We start from the raw sequence: 23,414 nt of genomic DNA on the forward strand, positions 1-23,414 counted from the left end.
CACCCGCCGGGTTGACTCTGGCGAGGGACACAGTGTCGAGGGGCCTGAACAGGACCCGCTCATCACTCATTATACACCCGAATGCCGTGGGGTGCAGATACACTTCCCTCTCTTTCGGGGCTCCATCTTCGGAAGCTCCCTCTTCTCCCTTCAGCGAAAGGCGTCTCACCCGTTCCGCCCGCCTGGTGGTAAGCGATATGCGCCTCCAGTTCCATAAAGCTTTCTACTTGGCGTTTTCCACTGCGCCAAGGACAGTTCTTAACTAATTCTAGCTCCAGCGTGCCTTCCCCTGATCCCATCCTCGTTGCCATGTGCGGGCCGGGAGCGGTCCCAGGTTCTCGGGGGCGCGCAGCGGGCTGTGGCCAGCAGCCCTGGCACGCGGGTTGGGGAATGCAGGCCGGCAGACTAGAATTAGGCACGGACGCTTAGCGGTTGATTAAAGATTATTTTACTTACACCGAAGATGGTCGCGGTGCAGGCAGGAAAACTTGCTTGACTTGCAGTTACAGACAGAAAAGAAGAGAAGCGGACAAGAGTTCCTTCCACGCAAACCTCTAGCCCAATCCTGTTGAAGGCTCTAAACACGCTAGCCCGTCGTGTCAACCGAAGAAAACAACTTGGAGAAGAGCTCTGGATACACTCACACGAAGTTTGCTAGGCTCCGTGGAACTTGCGCGCAGGGAAGGGGTTCGTCGAGGGATTGTTCGACAACGGGGAGAGGCCAGAGGTTGATCAGACCCCTATAGCCTTCTCAGGGTCACGAGACGTGAAGTTCTCCTCCTCCAGATGGTTGTGGAGTCCTCCAACTTGGGCGGAAACCGCTCAAGCCTCTTATACAGCTAGCAAGCCAATCGCTAGCCACCACGTGGGAATAATTTAGAACTGGCCAATAGTGGGACACAAATTTGCATGCGGGTGGCGGGAACTCCTTTGCACCGTGCATTTCTCTTTGCAACTAAGAAATGTACCCTGCAAAGAAAGCTCCGAGTGGCGGGAAATAATTTAGCAGTGCCGAAGCGCACACAAACAAAAATCACATCCTTGGGTTGTGACACAGCTGAGACACCAGTCGATTCCTCACAGCGTGGCAAGGGGTGCGTGACTATGAATCTGAAGGGTGGAAGTATAGTACATAGGCTTAAAGCAATATTGTGTATAAAATGGCAGACATTATATGAACATACGAAGTGTCATATTAGGTCAAACCAATGATCCACATAGCCCAGTTTCCCATCTCCAACAGTAGCAGAAGCAGATGCTATAGAGGGAGAGTATTGAACAGGATATCTCTACAGTGATCCATCCCCTATTTAGTACCCCCAGGCTTTCACCCTTATAGATTTAGAGATGCCAGAGGACACGCCTCTGACTATTCTGTTTAATAACCATTAATAGATCTATCATCCATGAATTTATTCAGTCCCTTTTTGCACATGGCTATGCTACTTGTCTCTACCACCTCCTGTGGCAATGAGTTCCATAAATTATCTACACATTGCTTAAAAGATTACTATCGTTAGTTTTAAATCTGTTCCATACTAAATTCAGTGGGTGCTTCCTAGTTCTAGTATTCTGGGACTTGGTGCACCTTAGTTCCCTGCTCACTTTATAGAATCATAGGAAATTAGGGTTGATTAGATTAGGGTTGACCTCAGGAGGTCATCTAGTCCAAACTCCTGCTCAAAGCAGGACCTTGCCCAGCTATATTATGCCACCTAAGGCTTTGTCTAACCAGGTCTTCAAAACTTCCAAAGACAGACATTCTGCAGCCTCTCTGGTTAACCTGTCCCAGTGCTTTACTACTCGCCTTATGAGAAATTGTTTTCTTATATCTAACCTAAACTTCCCTTGCTGCAATTTGTTCTATCATCTGCCACCACTGAGAAGAGTCTAGCTCCATCCTCTTTTGAACCTCCCTTCAGGTAGCTGAAGGCTACTATTAAATCCCCTCAGTCTTTTCTGCAGACTAAATGAGCCCAGTTCCCTGAGCCTGTCCTCATATGTCATGTACCCCAGCCCCTTAACCATTTTTGTTGCCCTCCACTGCACTCTCTCCAATTTTTCCACATCCTTTCTGTAGTGGGGGGCCCAATACTGGACACAGTACTCCAGATGTAGCCTGACCAGTGCCGAATAGAGGGGAACAATAATTTCCCTTGATCTGCTGGCAATGCTCCTACCAATGCAGCCCAGCATGCCATTAGTTTTCTTTGCAACAAGGGCATATTCTTGGCTCATATTCAGATTATTGTCTGCTGTAACCCCCAGGTCCTTTTCTGCAGAGCTGCTGCTTGGCTAGTTGGTCCCCAGCCTGTACTGGTGAACAGGATTTTTCCATCATAAGTGCAGGACTTTGAACTTGCCCTTATTGAACCACATGAGATTTCATTTGGTCCAGTCCTCCAACTTGTTGAGGTCTCTCCGAATCCTAGCCCTGTTCTCCAGTGCATCTGCTACTCCCCCCAGCTTGGTGTCATCTGCCAATTTGCTGAGGATACACTACATCCCATCTTCCAGATCACTGATGAAGCTATTCAACGAAATCAACCCCAAAACTGACCCTGGGGGCCCTCCACTTGATACTGGCTGCCAAATAGATATTGAGCCATAGACTAATGCCCTCTTAGCTCGATGATCTGGCCAGTCTTTTTATCCACCTTACAGTCCATTCATCCAACCTGCACTTCCTTATCTTACTTGTGAGAATGTTGTGGGAATCATATCAAAAGCCTTGCTAAAATCAAGGTATATTATGTCTGCTGCTTTCCCCACATCCACAGAGCCAGTCATTTCATCATAGAAGGCAATCAGGTTGGTCAGGCATGACTTGCCCTTGGTGACTCCATGCTCACTGTTCCTAATCATCTTCTTCTCCAAGTGCTTAGAAATGGTTTCCTTAAGGACTTGCTTCATGATTTGTTTGGGGACTGAGGTGAGGCTGACTGGTCTGTAATTCCGTGGATCCTCCTTCCTTCTTTTCTTGAAGATAGGCACTGTATTTGCCCTTTTCCAATAACCGAGGACCTCTCCTGACCACCATGAGTTTTCAGAGATATTGGCCAGTGGCTCTGGAATCACATCAGCCAACTGCTTCAGCATCCTTGGGTGTGTTGCATTTGGCCCCATGGACTTGTAGATGTCCAGCTTTTCTAAATAGTTCTGAACCTGTTCTTTTGCCACTGTTGGCTGCTCACCGCCTCCCCAAACTGTGCTGCCAGGTGCAGTAGTCTGGGAGCTGACCTTGCCTGTGAAGACTGTGGTAAAAAGGTATTGAATACTTCAGCCTTTTCCTCCTCATCTGTCACTAGGTTGCTTCCCCCATTCAGTAAGGGACCTAAACTTTCCTTGATCTTCCTCTTATTGCTGGCATACTTGTAGAAACCCTTCTTTTTACCCTTCACGTCCCTTGCTAGTTGTAACTCCAATTGTGCTTTGGTTTTCCTAATTTCATCCCTGCATGCCTGAGTAATACTCTTATACTCCTCCTTAGTCATTTGTCCAAGTTTCCACTTCTTTTTTGTGTTTAAGCTCACTGAAGAGTTATCTGCTAAGCCAGGCTGGTCTTCTACCATACTTGCTAATCTTCCTACACATTGGGATGGTTTGTTTCTGCATCTTCAGTAAGGTTTCTTTAAAATAGGACTAGCTCTCCTGGACTCCTTTCCCCCCAGTCTGGTCACCCCAGGGAACTTGCCCATCAGTTCTCTGAGTGAATCGAAGTCCAGGGTTCTTACTCTACCGCTCTCTGTCCTTCCTTTCCTCAGGATCCTGAACTCAGTCATCTCCTGGTCACTGCTTCCCAAGTTGCCATCTATGACTTAATTCCCCACCAATTTTTCCTTGTTCGTGAGCCGCAGGTCAAGAAGAGTACAGCCCTTAGCTGGCCTCTTCAACACTTGCACCAGGAAGTTGTTCCCAACACACTCCAAAAACTTTCTGAATTGCCTGTGCACTGCTGTATTGCCCTCCCAGCAGATGTCAGGGTGATTGAAGTCCCCATAAGAACCAGGGCCTGTGATCAGAAAACTTCTGCTAGCTGTTTGAAGAAAGCCTTCATGAAATCCTCCACACCCTTCATGATTTAATGGACCTCTGTCATATACCCCCTTAGCTGCCTTCTTTCCAAACAGAAGAGTCCTAGACTTTTTTATTCTCTCAGTATGGCAACTGCTTCATGTCCCTGGTTATTTTGTTTGGCTTCTTCTGTGCCTCATATGTTCCCCACCCTCCCAGCTTCCCTAGCTGGTCTTTAATACTGACTTACGATGGGCATTTTAAACCGATCTTAACTGCTTGAGTGGCAGAAAAATTCTTTGATTCACAGATATATCGGGGAGTCCTTGAACCCTCTCCCCCTCAGTACTCCATACGTAGCTATATTCCTTCTCACACATTATCTAGTTCCAAAGGTGGGTTCAGTGTGAATAACAATGACTGGCATGTGAAAGAGGGCTGACCCACATCAGGGGCAGTTTTTAATGAGTTGTGATAAATAGTCTGGTCCCACACCAATGCTAAGATGCATCCAGATACAGACCACAGTCACAATTCATGACTTAGTTTTACCGCTCCCTACTGAATGGGCCAAGAGATAGTTATCTCAGAGAAATGGGCAAGAATACAAGACATTTGAAACTTGAAATATATAAAACTCTAAGAGGCAAAAGCATGTGTGTGTGGAGTCTGGAATTGCCTTTACTATAAGGACAGATGCTGGTGTATCTGTAATCACACCACCCGCTAGCGAGTATAACTGTATATTCTCTACTGTATGTAGCTGCTGTTGATAATTTTGCCTGATTGTTAGTATTCCAGTAAACTGGTGTGTTGTTTAGAGTAATTTGCCTGGCTCCTCCTGTAGTTCTTTAGACAAAAACAGCGAAAGACTCTTGGAGTAATCCTGGATGTAACAGGTGGGGAGGATTGTACACAGATTTAAAACAACACTGTATTTAAAATGGTAGACACTTCACTAGCAAGTGCTTTATTTTGCAAAAAGTCCAGAAGAATACGCTTGTGAACATCAGAATGTGATTGTAGAAGACAGAAGGAGAAATGTGTTAGTATGCAAATTACTGTAGAGCAGTGGTTTTCAACCTGTGGTCTGTGGATGCCTGGAGGTCTGCGAAAGGTGACTACGATTAATCAAAAGTATGTGAATACCAACACTTACAATTCAGAGAGGTCCACATCTCCATTCAAAATTTCCAAAGGGCCTGCACATCCATTCAAAATTTTTTAGGGGTCCACAAATGAAAAAAGTTTGAAAATCACTGCTTGTAGAGTTATGTTACATGTTGCATCAGGAAAACTACTATACCTCTACAGTTTAAAACCTACTTGCTCCTGAAAACTTAGCTGTTAGGACCAAAGGCCTCAAGTGCTACAACCCAATGGTCAGTTGATGAAATTATGACAAGATTTAAAAGAAAAAGATGAGATGGTAGCAGCACATGACTTTACAAGAGAGTTGACCCAGTCCAGTCTTGGCCTTTGCGAAGCAAATGGCTCTTATATCTTGTAACTCCATTTTAGTGTCAGCTTTAATATAAGAGATCTAGGCAGTAGCTGTGTTGATCTGAGAACAAAAAGCAGGCAAAGTCTTTGGAAAGAGGCAGTATCTTTTATTAAACCAACTAAATAGTTGAGGAAGGATGTGTGTCCGAAAGCTTGCAAATAACAACTTTTTTGCAACTATTTAGTTGGTCTAATAAAAGAGATCACCTCTACCCAAAGACTTCTCCAGCTTTAATACACAAAGCACCAAACAAATATGAAAATGGGTGGATGATGTTGCTGCAATTCTATGAACAACACAGAAGAAACTAGGTGAAGATTTGAACCTGCAAGAGCCAAACTTCAACCTGTTTGTTCTTCACCACCTTTGGCATTTGCTGGACTGTGCCATAAAAGAAGGATTCAGAAGTTCAGAACTTTCCCAAGATGTGGTAGATTTTGGAAGACAAAGGTTCCTTGGGTGAATTTGATATCTTTTATTAGACCAACCCAAATGGTTGGAGAATAGTTATTAAGCAAGCTTTCGGGTTCAAAAACCCTTCGTCAGGCTAATTTTGGATACGCATTCAGAAGCTTTTTTAAAAATATGTATGTGATGTCAAGAGATTATTTGGTGCCTGTCATAGAGTTAGTGGTAAACCCTTGTTTGTCACCAGGGTCATGCAGAGCTACTTGTACTTAGTTATTAAAGTAGTAAAGGTTCTGATCAAAATCTGGCATTTGTGTATTACTTTTCTCAACAGTGCAGATGCCAAAGGCAAGAAATGTGGATCTTAGAGGAAATATGTGGATGAAAAAGTGAGGAAAAACAAACCCTCTTGTCTCTCCAAGTTTTCTATAGAAAAGTTATGCCTCTCACATCCCAGAGAATTGAAAGCTGAAAATACCTACGCACATCAAGTATTCAATAATCTTGGAGTCCAAGCAAAAGTCCTTTAGGAAAGCAAAATTACAATACAAATTTGGAGAAGCAGCAAGCACTTTGCTGAATTGCTTGCCTTTAGAAGAGCAAGAAGACCCAGAATTAAGTTTCCACTACTTTACAAGACTGCGCGTGACAAATCACCATAAATATTTCAGCTCCTGAGACTGAAATTTGAGAGCAGCTCTACAATACTGTGGTAAACAGTAGGGGAAATTGATCCATCTGAAAGGCAGAAACGTTCTCTGAGCTTTGAGAACTACAGATTTCTATTTGAACTATAGATTTCTATTTTCATTTCTCAAGAAATAAAAAATACCAGCACAGTTTGCAGGATACTATTGCAAACTCTTCTGGGCAGTTTCTGTTAAAGGCTTTATCATTTCTAGGAAGGAATACAAGGACTGCAACTTAAATTGATTCATTATACATTGCAAGTGTGAGTTTTTAGCTGTGTCCAGTGCAAACAATGAGCAAGCATTTTCAGAGATGAAAGCCATGAATGGCAAAAAGCAGTATCCTACTATTCTCAATTAAAGATGATGTGCATAATGTATAATTGCAGCAAGATCAACATTTATTGTTCTATTTTTGATACGTACATAGTTGTAGCACTTGCAATTTGACTGAAGATTCTTTATCAATACTTTTCTCTTTTTTGGTTGAATCATGGAACTTACATTTTCTTATAGATTTCCATTTTCCTTGGAGATAGACATTTACATGCATTGACTTAATTTGATTCCATGGTAATATTAATGAGAGAGAGAAGGGCACAATCTTTAGATGACCGTGTGTTTATTTTTATGGGTTTTTTTTTATTGAATACAACCTACATTTTATGGTTAATATGTATATTGTATTCTCCTGCAAGGGGAAACCTGCCATTTCCCATGGATCCCTGCATGAGGCTGTGACTCCAGGACAGATGCCGTCTTGGAGTCCCGCAGTCCAGGACCACGACTTGAGGGTTCTTATTGGGAGGCTGTCCTGCCCCTTGCTGTGTCCAGTGCTGTCTTATTGGGAGACTGCCTGGGTGGTCACCCACCCCTTGCTGCTGATTGACTGAGGGCTTCCTGTCATGTGGCCTTGCCTTCCACCATTCAGTGGGGAGAGACAGGACTGCATGACAGACAGCCCTCTCAGCCAATCAGGGCAGGGGCAGACAGCGCTCTCCACCAATCAGCAACCAGTCCTGCGATGTGCCCACTAAATTGGCCAGCTGCTTCCTTGAGTTGGGTAGACCCCTACTCCTCCTGAAGGTGGCATAAATATTTCCTCCCTCTACTCTGTGCTCTGTTGTAGTGAAGACCCTTCCCTCTATCACATGGGACCGCTTCTGAAAACTCTGCCTCTCAAGTACCTGGAGGTAGCCAGCAGCCAACTGCCACTAGCCAAGTATTCTGCAAGGTACTCTAGAGGGTTGAGGAAGATTGTGGTAGCAGCTCAGCAGTGGGTTCCCTAAACCAGGTTTGATTCTGTTCTCTCTGGTATGACTTTACTACACAGGTATCTCAGGCCCTTATTCAGGCATGGCCCAAACCCTTGTCTTATCTGCCTGTGAAGACTGCTGACCTGAGTTTTATGGTGATTTAAGTCTGGGTTGAGGCTTTTGGCTAATATCTGGTGCCACTTTCACTTGGGCTGTCAACCCACACACTTTGCCATGAGGATGCAGAGTAAACATCTTGAATACCGATAGTCATAGTTTCATAGTTGGTAGGGTCAGAAGGGACCTGAGCAGATCATCAAGTCCGACCCCCTGCCATGGCAGGAAAAAGTACTGGGGTCAGACGACCCCAGCAAGGTGTTCGTCTAACCTCCTCTTAAAGACCCCCAGGGTAGGAGCCAGCACCACTTTGCTTGGAAGTTGGTTCCAGGTCCTAGCTGCCCTGACAGTGAAGTAGCGCCTCCTGATGTCTAGCCTGTATGTACCCTCTGCCAGCTTGTGACCGTTATTTCTAATCACTCCTGGTAGTGCTCGGGGGAACAGGGACTCCCCCAATGCCTGCTGGTCCCCTCTGACTAGTTTGTAACAGGCCACTAGATCCCCCCTCAGCCTTCTCTTGTGGAGGCTGAACACATTCAGGTCCCTTAGCCTCTCCTCATAGGGCCTACCCTGCTGCCCCCTGATCATGCAGGTGGCCTTCCTCTGAAGTCTCTCAATGCTGTCCACATCCCTCCTGAAGCGCAGTGCCCAGAACTGGACACAGTACTCCAACTGCGGCCTGACCAGTGTTGCATAGAGGGGGAGGATCACCTCTTCGCACCTCTTCGAGATGCATCTGTGGATGCATGACAAGGTGCGGTTGGCCTTCTTGACCGTGTCCCCACACTGTCGGTCCATGTTCATTTTGGCACCAATAATGATTCCAAGATCCTTTTCTGCCTCTGCACTGATGAGAAGGGAGTTCCCCAGCCTGTAGGTCTGCTGCTGGTTCTTCCTCCCCAGGTGCAGTACCTTGCACTTGTCATCCAATCCTGTTCTCATCTGCCCACCCCTGTAACCTGTCTAGGTCCAATTGCAGCCTATTCCCCCTTCTAGCATGCCCACATCCCCCCACATCTTAGTGTCATAAGCAAATTTGAACAGGGTGATTTTTACCCCCTTGTCCAAGTCACTGATGAAGATGTTGAACAGTGTGGGTCTGAGGACCAAGCCCTGGGGGATCCCACTGCCCTCATTCCTCCAGGTCGAAAAAGACCCATCCACCACCACTCTCTGGGTGTGGCCCTCCAGCTAGTTAGTGACCCATTTGACTGTGTAGGTGTCAATGCCACAGTTCCCTAGTTTTTTAATGAGAATGGGATGAGAGACTGTGTCAAAGGCCTTCCTGAAGTCCAGAAAGACTACGTCCATTGCTACCCCTGCGTCTAAGGATTTTGTGACCTGGTCATAGAAGGCCACCAGGTTGGTCTGACAGGACCTGCCTCTAATGAACTAGTGTTGGTTGCCCCTAAGATAACCTCCCCTGCCCCTCATGGACATGCGCCAGGATAATTCTCTCAAAAAGCTTACCCAGGATCGAGGTAAGACTAACTGGCCTCTAGATTCCTGGGTCGTCCTTCCTCCCTTTTTTGAAAATGGGAACCACATTGGCCCTTTTCCAGTCCTCTGGCACCACACCAGAGCACCACGAGCGCTCATAAAGCCATGCCAGGGGTCCCGCAATGACGTCTGCTAATTCCCTCAGCACTCTGGGGTGGAGGTCAGCAGGACCAGCTAATTTAAATACGTCCAGTCCCTCCAGAAGTTCCCTGACTAGATCCTCACTGACCCTAGGTCTGGGTACTTCTCCCCCAGGGCCTGAGGGGTCCTGGCAGATGGGTTGATCTGTTTCCTGCTCAGGAAAATGGAGGCAAACAAATCGTTAAATAGGTTAGCCTTGTCATCTGGTGCGACAACCAGATTTCCTAGCGTGTCTTGCAGAGGCCCCATGTTACCCAGTACCTTCTTTTTGCCCCCCTATGTATTTAAAAAAGGGCTTCTTGTTGTCCTTGATCTGGGTAGCTAGTCCCAGTTCCATCTCCACCTTGGCCTTCCTGATTGACCCCCTGGAGCTCCGAGCAACCGAGGTATAGTCCTCCCTGCTGATGGCCCCTACCTGCCATTGGTTGTACGCCTCCCTTTTAGCTAGGAGATGTTCCCGTAAGCTTTTGGTGAGCCATGGGGGTTTTTGTGCCGTCTTGCCCCGTTTGATACGTGTTGGGATTACCTCCCTTTGGGCATGGAAGATCATCTTCTTAAGGAACGACCACTCTTCTTGGACACCTGACTCTCCTTCCCTCCGTGGCCTCAGTACTTCCCTAACTATTCTTCTTACCTCATTGAAATCCACTCTCCTGAAGTCCAGGGCTGCTGCCTTGCTGCAGGCTTTTGCCACCTTGTGCTGGATGGTGAGTTCCAGCAGATGATGATTGCTGTCGCCCAGGTGGTTGAGCACCCGCAGCCCCTTCACGAGGTGGTCGCCTGTGGCCAGCACCAGATCTAACAAGGCGTCTCCCTTGGTGAGGCTGTGCACCCTCCTGGGTTAGGTGGAGGTCCTGTATCTTGGCTAGGAACCTACGTGAGCGGTCAGACCTGGCTGACTGCTCTTCCCAGCAGATGTCTGGAAAGTTTAGGTCACCCATGATGACCACGTCTTTTGACCTAACTACCTCAGTGAGCTGACTTAAGAATTCCTGGTCTAGCTCTTCCCCTTGGTTGGGTGGCCTGTAGTAGACCCCTACCTTTAAGTCCCTTTCCCCTCGACTCCCTTGTATTCTAACCCAGAGCACTTCAGTGTGCCCCTCATCTGACCTTGTGCTACTAGATGAGGATGTGTATTCCTCCTTGATATAGAGCACCACACCCCCACCTTTCCTCCCTGTCCTGTCCCTCCTGTACAGCCTATAGCCCTTGATATTCACTGCCCAGTCGTGCGTTGCGTCCCACCATGTTTCTGTGAGCCCCACTATGTCTGGCTTGGTGTCAGCTAGCAGGAGGGTAAGTTCCTCCTGCTTGTTCCCCATACTACGAGCGCTTGTGTAGAGGTATTTGAGGCCTCCTGAAGATGTGTGCGCTTGCCCCCTAATCTCTGTACTGCCCGGGCCCCAGTTGCTTACCTGGGTATTCATTCTGCTTGTCGTTGGTCCAGGCTGGGCTGTTCTTGTGGGTGTCTCTTGGTTAATTGATGCAAGGCTTCTTCCGTCCTCATCTTCCCTGTCCCCTGACGAGCCTAGCTTCAAGCCTGCCGGAGGAGATCTGCCAACCTAGAAGAGAACACACGCTTACCTTTGGGGGAAAGGTGAAGCCCATCCCACCCAAGCATGTCTCGTCGTGATGTGCGGGTCATTGTCTAGGAAGCCGAAGCCTGCCTCGAGACACCATTCCCGAAGTCCTGTGTTACCTTCCCACAGTTCCCCCTCTATGCTCCAAAGGACAGGCAGATTCTCCCACAATTCGGTGACAGACAATCTTAGAGCAGTTCATCTTACTGCAGCATGAAGAGCCTTGCAGTGTCTCCCCCAAATTCCTTAGTTATACACACGGGTGAGGGCAGCGCCAGTGAAGATCCTCATACTTGGGCATGGCTTTCCAGCATGACTGCTCACACTTCAGCTAGGCTAATCCAGCTGCTGACCAGATGAGTTATCTGAAATGTAGCTATAACTTGCGGGTTCCTGAGTGGGTAGAAGGTGGATGGGGGCTGGGAGCTGGATTCCCAAGTGCTGGGGCAGGAACTGCTCAGCTGCAACTTCCCCTTACCTGGAGCAGCACAGCAGGGGCAGGAGGAGGAGCCGTTGGAGGCAGGGGAGCCAAGCAGTATCCTGGCAGCTGCACTGGGAGCAGCCTCACCAGGAAACTGTGCACTCTAGTCAGAGCTAGGGTGTTGGCCGGTGGGAGTGCAGCACAGGCTGCCCTGGGCAGAAGTAGGCAGGCCTCGGCCCCATGTGGAGTGCCATGAGCCTGGGGGGCACGGACTGCACCTGGTGTGCACCACCCAGGCAAGATCTGCTGCACACATCCCCTGCCCCCCCTGACAAATAATTGCCTACCTCTGCTGTACACTGTTGCTGTGCTTTCAGAGGGACCTATGAACAAGGGGCTCCCATTAAAAATCGGGCAGTTCAAAACTGCCTTTCAGATTCAGGTCAGGATGGCACTGAACAAATCCAGGCTGTTCATGCAAGCTTCAGTTCTCGATTGTGATAGGATATGTATGCATTTCATTAATATTTTGAAGAGCAACTCACACCTTGTAGGGAACTTCCAGGAACACTCTCTTAAGAAAGCACCTCACTTCCCCCTTTATTGCTCAAGACCCCCTTTACAGCTCAAGAAAGCACCCCACTTCCCCCTTTATTGCATGGAAGCAGAATCTTTATTTCCTAGGGCTCCTCTGCCCCAGCTCTTTATTGCTGCACTGGTTTGCAACTTCTTCAACTGTTTCCACAGCAGTCTGTGATGACACCAGCAGGCCCAGGATGGAGAGTAGCCAGCAAAAACAGGCAGCCTCGTAAAAGCCATGCTATATTACCTGAGGCTTCCACTGTACTCTAGCCCACTTCAGATTTAAAGTAGGGGGTGTGCAGTTACTGGGGTGATATGTAAAAAGGGAACTATTGCCTGCAAACCCTGTTCAGACTCTTGTGAAAACTTAGTGCTTTACATAAACACTAAGTTTATGTGGCTTTCACACTTGTCGCATGTTGCTGTTATATGATTCTATATATAGTGAGATAAGCATAATGGATTTTATTAGCAGTCATAAAGGATTGCTAAAAATGAGACCTATAATTTTTATATTATCCTTCTGCTCATATATCTGTTGGCAAATTTCATGTCATTCTTTGTGCAATTGTATTTTTACCTTGGAAAATGGTTTCACTGATCACTTTTCCGAATAAAATATACATGCCAGCAGGTTGCCACTCCTAAGTGACCTTACAATAAAAAGCCAGCTCAGGAAGCCACTTGTTTGGGCCACTTGATGGTGTATTGCACTTATTTTTCATTTAGAGGTTGGATTATTGTTTAAGTAGTTGCTTCTAGGGATTGCGGTCTTGCTACCAGCAGGTTTAAAATGAGTGACATTTCAGGAATCACAGGCTTATAGTCACAGGGGAAGCTTTCAAAGAAGGATTAATATTTGCAGGGTGGGAGGGACAGACACAAAAGGGGTGAGAAGATGTGTTCCAGCAGCTTATTTTTTCCAAAGGCCCTAGATCTCAGAGGATTTGTGTGAGGTGTCCTCTGGATTTGGTTATAACGCAGAGCACCTGTGGTGTTGGGGAGCCAACATGGTTGCTACCATCTCAGCTGCTGCCGCTTGTTGCTCTTTAAAATACAGATACATTTAATTTGAGTATAAGGGTGAACATAAGTAGCTGGCTGTCCCTCTTGTCTTAGGATCTCATCTCTTTGGTTCTGGAAGAGGCATCTCAGAAGAATAAGAGCTGTGTGGATAATGCAGTTCACCAGTGTCCTCCTACTACTCCTCTCCTTGTCATCCTGGAGATTGGCTGTGGCTCAGGGGCCATTGCCCTGAGTCTCCTCAGCAAGCTGCCCCAGGTGAGCTTTATGCTGTTTTCTCATTGTGCTGGGCTGTATACAAACATATCACAGAAGGATGGTCCCTGCCTTAATGAGCTGACAGTTGAAGATAAGGACAAGAGCAATGCAGCAAACAGATGGGCAGAGGCTAAGGGAACAGCAAGTCAATTGTGATAAATGTGACAGGCAGCAACTTTGCTTAACTGCTATGAAGTGGCCATTTTGATGCGTTTTTGATGCCCATTCATTCCTTGATAACATTTCCCCTGACCTCATCCCCACCCCTGGAGGAAAGAAGGAAACAGGAAGGACTGAGATCCAATAACTACGGAAGCCCCTGTGATCTAAAGTTATCAGTCATTATTGAAAACAATAATTCCTCCTTAGTTCTCAAGAAAGAGGAAAAATGAACCCAAGGTCTTTGCCCGCATTCTCTGGGGGAGACATTTTATTTCCATATCTGGAGATTGCTCCATCCCTTGAAGGGAGAATCACCAGAGCTGATTATCTTTTTGGAGAAACACTAGCATCAAAACTTGGTGCCTTAGACATACTGGAGGGTCAGGACTATGGCACATATTCCTTCACCAGTGATCTTTTACAATTGAAGCATGCTTTCCGCTAGGATAAACTGTAATTGTTCCAATTTCCCTAATCATGCTTCATGCTGCTCACTTAGCATATTGGTCATAAATGACTAGAGAATCATAGAAAACTAGAGTTGGAAGTGACCTCAGGAGGTCATCTAATCCAACCCCCTGTTCAAAGCAGGACCATCCCCAACTAGATCATCCCAGCCAGGGCTCTTTCCAGCCAGGCCTTAAAAATCTCCAAGGATGGAGATTCCACAGCTTGTGTGAGTAACCTGTTCCAGTGCTTCACCAACCTCCTACTGAGCAAGTATTTCCTAATATCCCACCTAAACTTCCCTTGCTGCAACTTGAGACCATTGCTCCTTGTTGTCATCTGCCACCACTGAGAGCAGTCCAGCTCCATCCTCTTCTGAACCACTCTGCAGGTAGTTGAAGGCTGGTATTAAATCTCCCCTCAGTCTTCTCTTCCATAGACTAAATGAGCCCAGTTCCCTCAGCCTCTCCTCAGAAGTCATGTGCCCCAGCCCCCTAACCATTTTTCTTACCCTCTGCTGGACTCTCTCCAACTTGTCCACAAAGTTGGCATTCTGTGATTGTAACTTGTATTAGTGGTCTAACCTGCATGCTGTCATGTCCCAAATTGCAAGAAGCGTTGAGTTAATAGATCAAATTATGCTACTATATAAAGCTAATTCTTCCCTGGCTTACCCACCCTGCAATTACCTTGAAGTATGTGTCAAAGCAGAACTTAGCTTGAAAATGATTCATTAAAATAAAGAACTGGTAACTTCTCAGGTATTGTTCCAACTGTGGCTTCTGCCTTATGGATAAAGCTCATCTATGCAGGAGATGGAACTTTTCTGATGACCAGTTTTAGACTGTGGAATGAAGTCTCCATAGGACTAAGGGACAAGACATGGTTTTTTGATTTTGCCTTCTTGCATTTTAAAATACAGCAGCATGTATATTTAAACCCCCCCCCCCCAAAAAAAAACAAAAAAACCAACACACTTAACTAAAATAAGGTAGTCCATTGTGCACACTTCTCTTAGGGCAAGGATGAGAGATCAAACAATATGTGAGTGGTGGTATTCAGAGCACTTAATGCACCACAGGAAAGCAATCAGATACTGTAGTGATGAGCACAGTAAAAGAATCTGTACGGAGTAGGATGGAACAGCTAAGGTGAAGCTCTCTGCAGAAACAAACTGAAATTCCTGGGTCACCTGTCTCAGCACGCACAGCATGGATTTGTTAGGTATTACAAAGCCAGAGAGACCTTTCCAAGATATTGTCTTGGCATTATTCGTCTTGCATGCCCCTTTTGCTAAAGATTAATTTTCCAATCTTAATATGTAATATTAGAAATATAACATGAGGTTTGTTTTATTTTGTTCCAGAGTCAGGTGATAGCCGTGGATAAAGAGGTAGCTGCTGTGAACCTCACAAGAGAGAATGCCCAAAGGTAGGAACCACACTTACTACTCTTTTTCATGTAGTTCTTTGGGAAAAGTACCAGATCATCAAAGGACTCCTTGACCAATTCCCATAAACAAGTAGAGCCACCAAAGTTAGAGTGTATGGCTTTCATGGGCTAAAGTGGATTAGTTCCAGCTTGGCTCTCATGTACACCTCCTTGCTCCTCTGGAATGCCTCTGAATCCAAAGAACATGATAGATTTTGCCACAAATTTTCCTTCAAATGTTTTTCTTCAAGGAGATTCTCTTTGACAGGGCAACAGCCTGAAAGGAAATCGCAGAGTAATAAAACGTTTGTCACCCCTTCTTGCCATGTATTTCAGAACATCCTGGGGTGTGTAACCTTATCCACATTTTATACTGTCGCAGGTCACCTCAGTGCCTGCTCCTAGGGAGTAGAAACTGCCAGGGAGAGAGAGCCCAGGCAGACCATAATGAGCACCGCTGCGGGTTGCCAGGGCAACTAATGTGAGTCAGCTGGCCAGAAGGGGGCAGGGCCTGGCCCTTATAAAGCCCAGGGCTGAGGCCAGGGTCGCAGTCTCTTGCCAGTAGCTGGAGGGGCAGGAGCTCCTGCAGTTAAGATGGGAGGAAAAGCTTAACAGCAAGTATAGCTTGAGAGAGAATTCCAGAGGCTGGAGCAATTATATTGAGTTACAGCCAGGAGGCTTATGTTGTTATGGCCCAGTGTCTTATGTTTGAATTATAGCCAGGAGGCTCGGGTTTATGTTCGGCTTAGATATTACACCGGTGGTTTGGGTGAGGCTATAGGGGTTGGAGGAGGCCTCATAGGGACCCACAGGGGGTGGGACCCTAGCGCCAGTGAGGGCACAACTTGCGGGGTGTGTAGACGCCAGCCCCGGAGAGGGGCGTTTTGAGAAGCCCCAGCGCGGGCACGACGAGCCCCAGGAGGGGACGCTACCAGGAGGCCCGAGCGTGGGCGTGGCGAGCCCCAGGAAGGGGGAGCGCACTTTAGGGAAGCCCAGCGTGGGCACAGCGAGCCCCAGAGAGGGGGTGATTATTATTGAGAAGCCCGGCGCGGGCATGTAAGGTCCCAGAGAAGAGGGACTATTGAGAAGCCCGAGACGGGCGTAGTGAGCCCGGCTGTAGGCTAGTGCGGCAACAGCCCTCAGATAGGGGCAGGGTGCTGCTGTGGACCCCGACGGAAGGGGTTAGTAGTACAACGCCCCAGGAGAAAGGCAAGGTGCTGCAGTGGTCCCTGACCAAAGGGGATAGCAGTGCTGTGAGCTGGGATCAGAGAGGGTAGCCGTGTGGTTGGCCTAAAGGACCAGAGACCCGCTAGAGGGTCCCTGAGCGGGACAACGCTTTTAGAGAAGGCCCGGAGTGGGCTCGACGAGAGTCCCAGTGAGGGGCTGTGTATTACAGAGAGCCCAGAGTGGGTTAGACTACAGGGGAGGCCCAGGAGTGGGCTAGATTACAGAGGAGGCCCGGGAGAACGGGCGTGTATCGTGACAGACCAATGTCCAGCACATCTGCGAGGCTTGGGGCGTGGTATTAGGGGTTGGTAGGAGCCACGCGTAGCCCATAAGGCTAGGGTGCCTGGGGAGCACCCATCATACCGGGAGACCCCCAGGGGGTCCGGGAACACACGGGGACAGAGGTCCCAGCCAACCGTGCCCAGGGAGTCGTAAGGCAGCCTCCCAACTTTATCTAGTCATCAAAGACGTGGCGGGCGAGAATTTGAGGGTGCCCTTGGGCCGAGTTGGCACGGTGAGGGGGCCGTAAGGAGATCACGGCCCTCCTGAAGGACCCCGCCGTGACATATGCATTTTGAAACTGAGGCACAGAAAGGATAAGCAATTTTGTGCGTGTCACAGAGTGAGTCAGGGCTAGAGATGGAACACAGAACTCCAGACCCTCTCTCTGACTCACTGCATCTCACTTACTGCGTTAATCTGATATGCTCTTTTCAGTCAGGCTCTTACTTCTGTCCTTACCTTTCTGTGTTATCCAGACTGTCAGGGTGTCCCTTGGTGTGCTCATGCGGTGTCCCACAGCCTTCTTCTTCCTGTCTGGGTTTTTGCTAGAAATAAGTTGCAATGAACTGAGCTATTGTTCACACCGGCCACCTGCACTGTGACTCCTTTATAAGAGCTTCTAAACCGGCTTTACTTTAAAGGAACCTCTGTTGTATTTGCACTGATATAACTGACACAGAAACTGGCTTCCTAAAAGTTCCTGGTCCCAGGGTCCCATTTTGCACTGCATCTGCAGGAAGGACTGTTAAGGGGGTGACACAGGTAATTTGCTCATGCCCATGTGTCCCCAGAATTTCAGGCTGCATTGGGAAGTGAAATGGTCTCTGGCATAGATTAGAGCAGCTTCAAAGGTGCTCTATTTTACAGCAGCACTCTTAGAGCACTCTGTGGGCAGTTTCACTGTCCAGAGCAGTGAGAATCTTCACAGATGTATGGCTGTTGACCTCACTCCTTCCCTTAGGCCATCCCCTGCACAGAGACTTATAAAAGGGAATGAGGGAAGCACAGGGCAAGTGTGTCTATATTGGGGAACTCACTCTCCACCTCTTGTGATATCTCAGTAACCCATATGAAAGGCTGGAGTGATGTATAGGAGTAGAGCAGAGGATGGAATTTGTGCCTCCTGCCTTCTCTTTTCACTCTCACAACCAGTATTTCCCAATGCAGTTGTGAGAGTGAGTGACCAAATGGGCTGTTGATGCATGAGACAAGGTCAGACCAAGCTCTTCCCCAGTTGTAGAGTCTTTGTAACTCAATGATACAATGGGAAGAATCATGCTGGATTTTCACCTCCTTGGCAAGTCTGTAGGTCTGACAGTTGGAGGAATCATCTCATTAATAATGTTAATCTGAGGGGAGTTGCTGAGACACAGTGAACATAAAATTGAACAACCTTGGGTTTTCAGGATATAACTAAAGTTCCTTATAGTCTTGTCATGGCCTGTGACCCTGCTGCTGATTTGACAGAAACCAGTGGGTTAAACTAAGTTATCACAGACTCGGAGTCAGCATGATACTCGCCTTCTTGTTCAGTCCCGAGTCATGGCTCCTTTCCCAAGAGGAGAGGGTTTGGATGAGAAATCATTCTCAAGTAAATCGGCACCATTCCCAGACTGCCCATAGGGGTGTACTCCAGATAAAGGCCCTCCCTTCCCCAGGGCCTTCACAACACCCAGGTTCTTGAACCCTTCAGGAGAGCACATTTGGGCTCAGGAATGGCACATTTTTCAGAGTGCAAACCTTGGACCCCTGGGCAACCCAAAGCTGCTGATATGTTTGATAGGAAAGTTTGGAAAGATAACCCTGGAATTATGAGTTATTCCTCGCAGAATGATAGAGTGCTATGAAGAGCTAGATAGTTTGGAAAAGCTTTTTCTGCATGATATATATATATAAAAATGTGAAGAGGAGCAGAGAGCCTTTTTGAATCAGCCATTGTGTGCTCATAGTGTGCCAGTGTGGAGGTCACACCTTGTCCAGTGAACAGTCTCCCTCTATTAACAAGCCTTGAGAAATCTCACCTTTCTGTGGCTTTTTAAAAAAGTGATGTGGTTTTCCTGCCTTCGTAGAGTTCTCTCAAAGGCCAGAGGCAGTCTGGTGGAAGGAGGAGGAAGATGGTTTTGTGATTAAATCACACAAGTGGGGAACCACGGTGGCTCTGTGTTCAGTTTCTCATCGCTACTATCTGACATTTTCTGCATCTGTTTCCCTTCTGTAAAATGAGGTCCCCAACAAACTATGTGGTTAATTTTATCATGACTTTCCTATGTCCAAACTCCCTTTACACTACTGTTGCAGCTTATAAGGGATTTGAACCTATGTGTCTAATTTAGAGGAAATTTTATCTAACCCCTGGAAGGGGGGAATATTCTGGAATAGGTTCAGAGTGGGGACGGGATATTTCAGTATTGTATTGGGATGTATCTGGGGCATGCTGCCCTGTATCTTCTGGCAGCCCTCAGGCTGTTCTAACTTGCATAGATTGAGAAAATGGTCCAATTTCTACCAGTATACAGGATGGAAGGGATCAGAATAATGGCAACAAACTATCTATGACACTCTTACCAGCGTGATCAGAGTTCTGCCCCTGCACTGCTGGCATCTGACCCAATGCTAACAAGGACTTCTGAGCTTCTTGGATTGAAGGGATGGATAAACGCTGAGTATTATAATTTTCCTAAGGTGCAGCAGAGCCTCTTGTCACCATAGTGCCATGCATGCTTGTGCCCTTTCTTAATCTCTCTCCTCTATTTCAGTGGAAAGAGAAAAGTACTTATGTCTCTTGCTTCCTTCGAGGATCCCAATAGTGCAGAAGTTCTCATGGATAATATTGTGCAAGCTGAGAACCACTATGTGTGATCTTGCTGGTGACCATAAATATGCCAGGGTGGAGAGTGGGTCCAAATAAGAATATTGTAACTCTGAAGTTTACTGTCTCATTTAGTCGCATTGTGCCATAAGGGACCATGAGCTAGCTATCCTTAAAGCAATCCTGCCTGATTTTTATGGGTGTGCATCTTGCAGGGTGAATCAGCTGCATTGGGAGCCTTGCATTTTTTACATCCTAGCCTCACATTTATGCATGCTGGTGTCATGCCATGTCAGCTGCAAAAACCCAAATGTCACCATGTCCCTAGAAGTCCTGTAATATATTCAGGGTTTGGAATTCTTTTAAAGCCAGATTTTCAAAGCATAAAGCAAAATAAAAATTGAGCACATTGCCTACATCTTCTGAGCCCTATATTTGCATAATTGAAAGTGTGGTAATTCTGTCTGTGCAGGGGCAGTGAGTTCCCATATAGACAACATTCAGTATGTAGATAGGGCAGAATAATTGCAGGGGCAGTGATGAAGTGCATGTATGTGTAGCCTGGAGTATAATGTAGGCATGGACACAGAGGGGTTGAGTCTATAATGGCCATAAACAAAAGATTGTGGGGGTTAAAATGAGAACTTGAGGCACATGGTGGGTATATACCTCTGAAGGTCTTTGTGCATGCAGAAAATCTGCTTCACTTTGAATAAATGGTCATAGCTTTTTTGCAAGCAAAAAACAGATCCAAGAGTTTGCTCAGAGTTCATGATGGTGGGCAAGCCTGTGGCAAGTGGCAGAGCGGGGTTTCCTAGGTAAACAATATTTGTGTGTTACAGAATGGCCTGAATATAATATTCTGTTTATCCATATGCACCTCTAATTCTCTTTTCTCTTTTGTTTCCTCATGGATTGCACTCAGGTTTCAACTCGAGCACAGGCTAAGACTTTTCCACCATGATGTCTTATCCAGTAATTTCTTTTCATATATATTTTTTCATTATTATTTTCTAACATTTTAACTTGATAAGGGGAGAAGGGTCTGAGAGTGGGAGGTGTGGCTTGGTACTGACATGCAGGTTGCTTTGCAGCAACCTAAGACATTGGTCTAGCACATGCGTGTCCCTTTTCATTCATATACATGACTGAATGCCAGTCTATAACACACTGTGAATGAGACAGCCCAAAAAATGGATGTGTAAGGAAATGGGTAAATGGATGCCAAGTGCTTATTTGTATATGCAGAGGTACTCATGTGTGTACATACAAATATGACAGAGGCATGGACAGAGGTGAGCACACACATCTATGGGCACACTTATAGCCGCCTTTTCTGTAAATGCAATTCAGTAGGTGCATTTCCATGTGCAACTAATGTGCATGAATAAACTCCAGAGCTTATTGCTCTGGAGCTTATTAGTGTGCAGCACATGGAGCACAGATGGAGCAGTCCAGGCTGGCAGGGGACTCTAGGGGTCAGTCTGCCGGTTCAGGGCTGCTCCAAATGGGTTCACATGCTGTGGAGTGGCTGGCTGGGGCACGAGGGTGCTTCAGCATGGAGGCTGCCTGCCAGCTAACCCCACCGAAGCACTCTGTCCCTGAGCCAGCCAGGGCACTGTCTACATGTGCGCTGCTGTGCATGAAAAAACTCTGCAGCAGGGTAGTACTTGTATTTTACAAATATTACCCTGCTGCAGAGTTTATTAGTTTTGTAAACCCTAATAGGGGCGCATGTGTAGACACCAAGATATTTAACGTGCTGTTAATTAGTCAGCTGCACAGTAAATATCTTGTGTAGATGTGCCCTCTGTGTACAAGCTGTGCAATGTCTGTCAGTTGCAAAGAAATTTCAGTGATTTGCTCTTGCTTTTAAATAATTTTGATTTCCATTCCCCTCCTCCCCTTCCCCCCATGAGTGTGTTTTACTTCCCTTCCTGCTAAATAAATGCCCCTACTCTTCCTCCCTTACAACAAACTCCACCCCTTCCCCTTCACTCCTCCAGGGACATACCATTTGAGGCTGCAATTTATCATGTTAAGCAGCCTCTGGGTCCAGTCACTGCATGTCTTGGACATGTGGAAGGAAAACCTGGGTGCTGCAGTATTTGGTATTTGTTACTACGTGGCCATTATTTTCATATGCCTCCACCTTGTGGTGGGGAGCATGGTGCAGTGGATGTCACATGTGAGCTCTCAGCACAGGGTCTGCCTGGAGCCCCTGCTTTCATGCGGCTCCAGAGCCCAGATAGTGAGAGCTGCCAATGCAGTTCATCCTTTGCTTTTCCCTGCTGCTGAATTTAGTGGTGGGGGGGAAAGGAGAGGATGGGTGAACAGCTGCAGCATTCAATCCTGGGCTCAGGAGCTGCATGAAATCTGGGGCTCCAGCCAGACTCCACCCCACTCAGCTGATGAGCTCACAGCTCAACCACTCATTTGGAGCTCTGGCAGGAGCCCACTCTGACCAAGCACTGAGCTCAGAGTTCACTACATATGTATGGCACACCCAAAGCTTGTGGGTGGGGTACACGCCTCTTGTCCCATTCCTGCATTTGCTGCTGTGGGATATGGTACTTCTTAGACAATAGGAACAACTGAGATCTTGACTATTCACAGGCATTACTTATCTTTTGGCACTTTTAGTAAGTAGAAGTTGGTTATTAGGAAAAACTTTCTCATCAGGAAGATGGTGAAGCACTGGAACAGGTTACCTAGAGAGGTGGTGGAATTGCCATCCTTGGAGGTTCTTAAGGGCTTTGTCAAGCCCTGACTGGAATGATCTGCTTGGACACAGTCCTTTGAGCAGGTAGTTGGATTGGTGACCTCCTGAGGTCCCTTCCAACCCTAATTATCTATGATTCTGTGATTCTATAAGTAGAACAAGGCTCACCTCTTTCTGTGCTACTGTCAGCCTGGTGCCTTATCCAAATTCCAACTCTCGTCCTGCTGTGCACCGTAAAATTCTCTTTGTCAATCCAGCCACATACCATGACATTCATTTTAAGTTTGGGTGGATACAGCATTCTTTATCATTTCAGGGGGTCATGTGAGCATCCCTCCTTTGACACAGGTGCTTTCCCATGTTTATTTCTTTGAGAGAATGGGCCATTTCAGATTGTTCTGTCAAGATAGGAGATGAAGTCCTATCTATAAGGAGAGATGATCATGCACAGACTTGTCTCTGTAGGGTTGCTGTTAATTGAGATATTACTTCAGTGAGTAGCTTTGAAGATGCATGGTTAGGGCTGATATTTGTCCTTGATTCTTTTCCTGATCTAGGTTCCTGGGAGCAGCTGCTCCCCTGGGGCCCTGTGGACATCATCATCAGTAACCCACCATATGTCTTCCATGAAGACATGGCTCACCTGGCTGCAGAGATCCTCAGGTAAGACAGGACATTTTGATCTGTCTCTTCCCTATACTCCATTTCATTTTCTTCTCTTCTCTGGAGAAAAGTTTTCAGGCTGTAGAACCAAAAATGCAGTTAAGAAATACTAGCTAGGGAGGTGAAGTGGCCAAACTCGGGGTCAGAAGGGCAGTGTATGATGACATATTCATTTAGG

General features: G+C 46.8%; 1 protein-coding gene across 3 annotated transcripts in view; it reads left to right on the plus strand.

Annotated features, from left to right (window-relative positions):
• The window catches only part of HEMK1 (HemK methyltransferase family member 1), a 66,746-nt gene that overhangs the window by 33,234 nt on the left and 10,098 nt on the right, over positions 1 to 23,414 (plus strand). For all 3 annotated transcript variants that reach the window (XM_019475782.1, XM_014600150.3, XM_006270310.4), the window contains exons 6-9: positions 13,332 to 13,493; positions 15,469 to 15,533; positions 20,777 to 20,826; positions 23,131 to 23,236. In XM_019475782.1, the coding sequence (XP_019331327.1) occupies positions 13,332 to 13,493; positions 15,469 to 15,533; positions 20,777 to 20,826; positions 23,131 to 23,236 (383 nt within the window). The remainder of the gene's footprint in view (positions 1 to 13,331; positions 13,494 to 15,468; positions 15,534 to 20,776; positions 20,827 to 23,130; positions 23,237 to 23,414) is intronic.

Source organism: Alligator mississippiensis, chromosome 12 (assembly GCF_030867095.1).
Source record: "Alligator mississippiensis isolate rAllMis1 chromosome 12, rAllMis1, whole genome shotgun sequence".
In the NCBI taxonomy this organism is placed as follows: domain Eukaryota; kingdom Metazoa; phylum Chordata; order Crocodylia; family Alligatoridae; genus Alligator; species Alligator mississippiensis.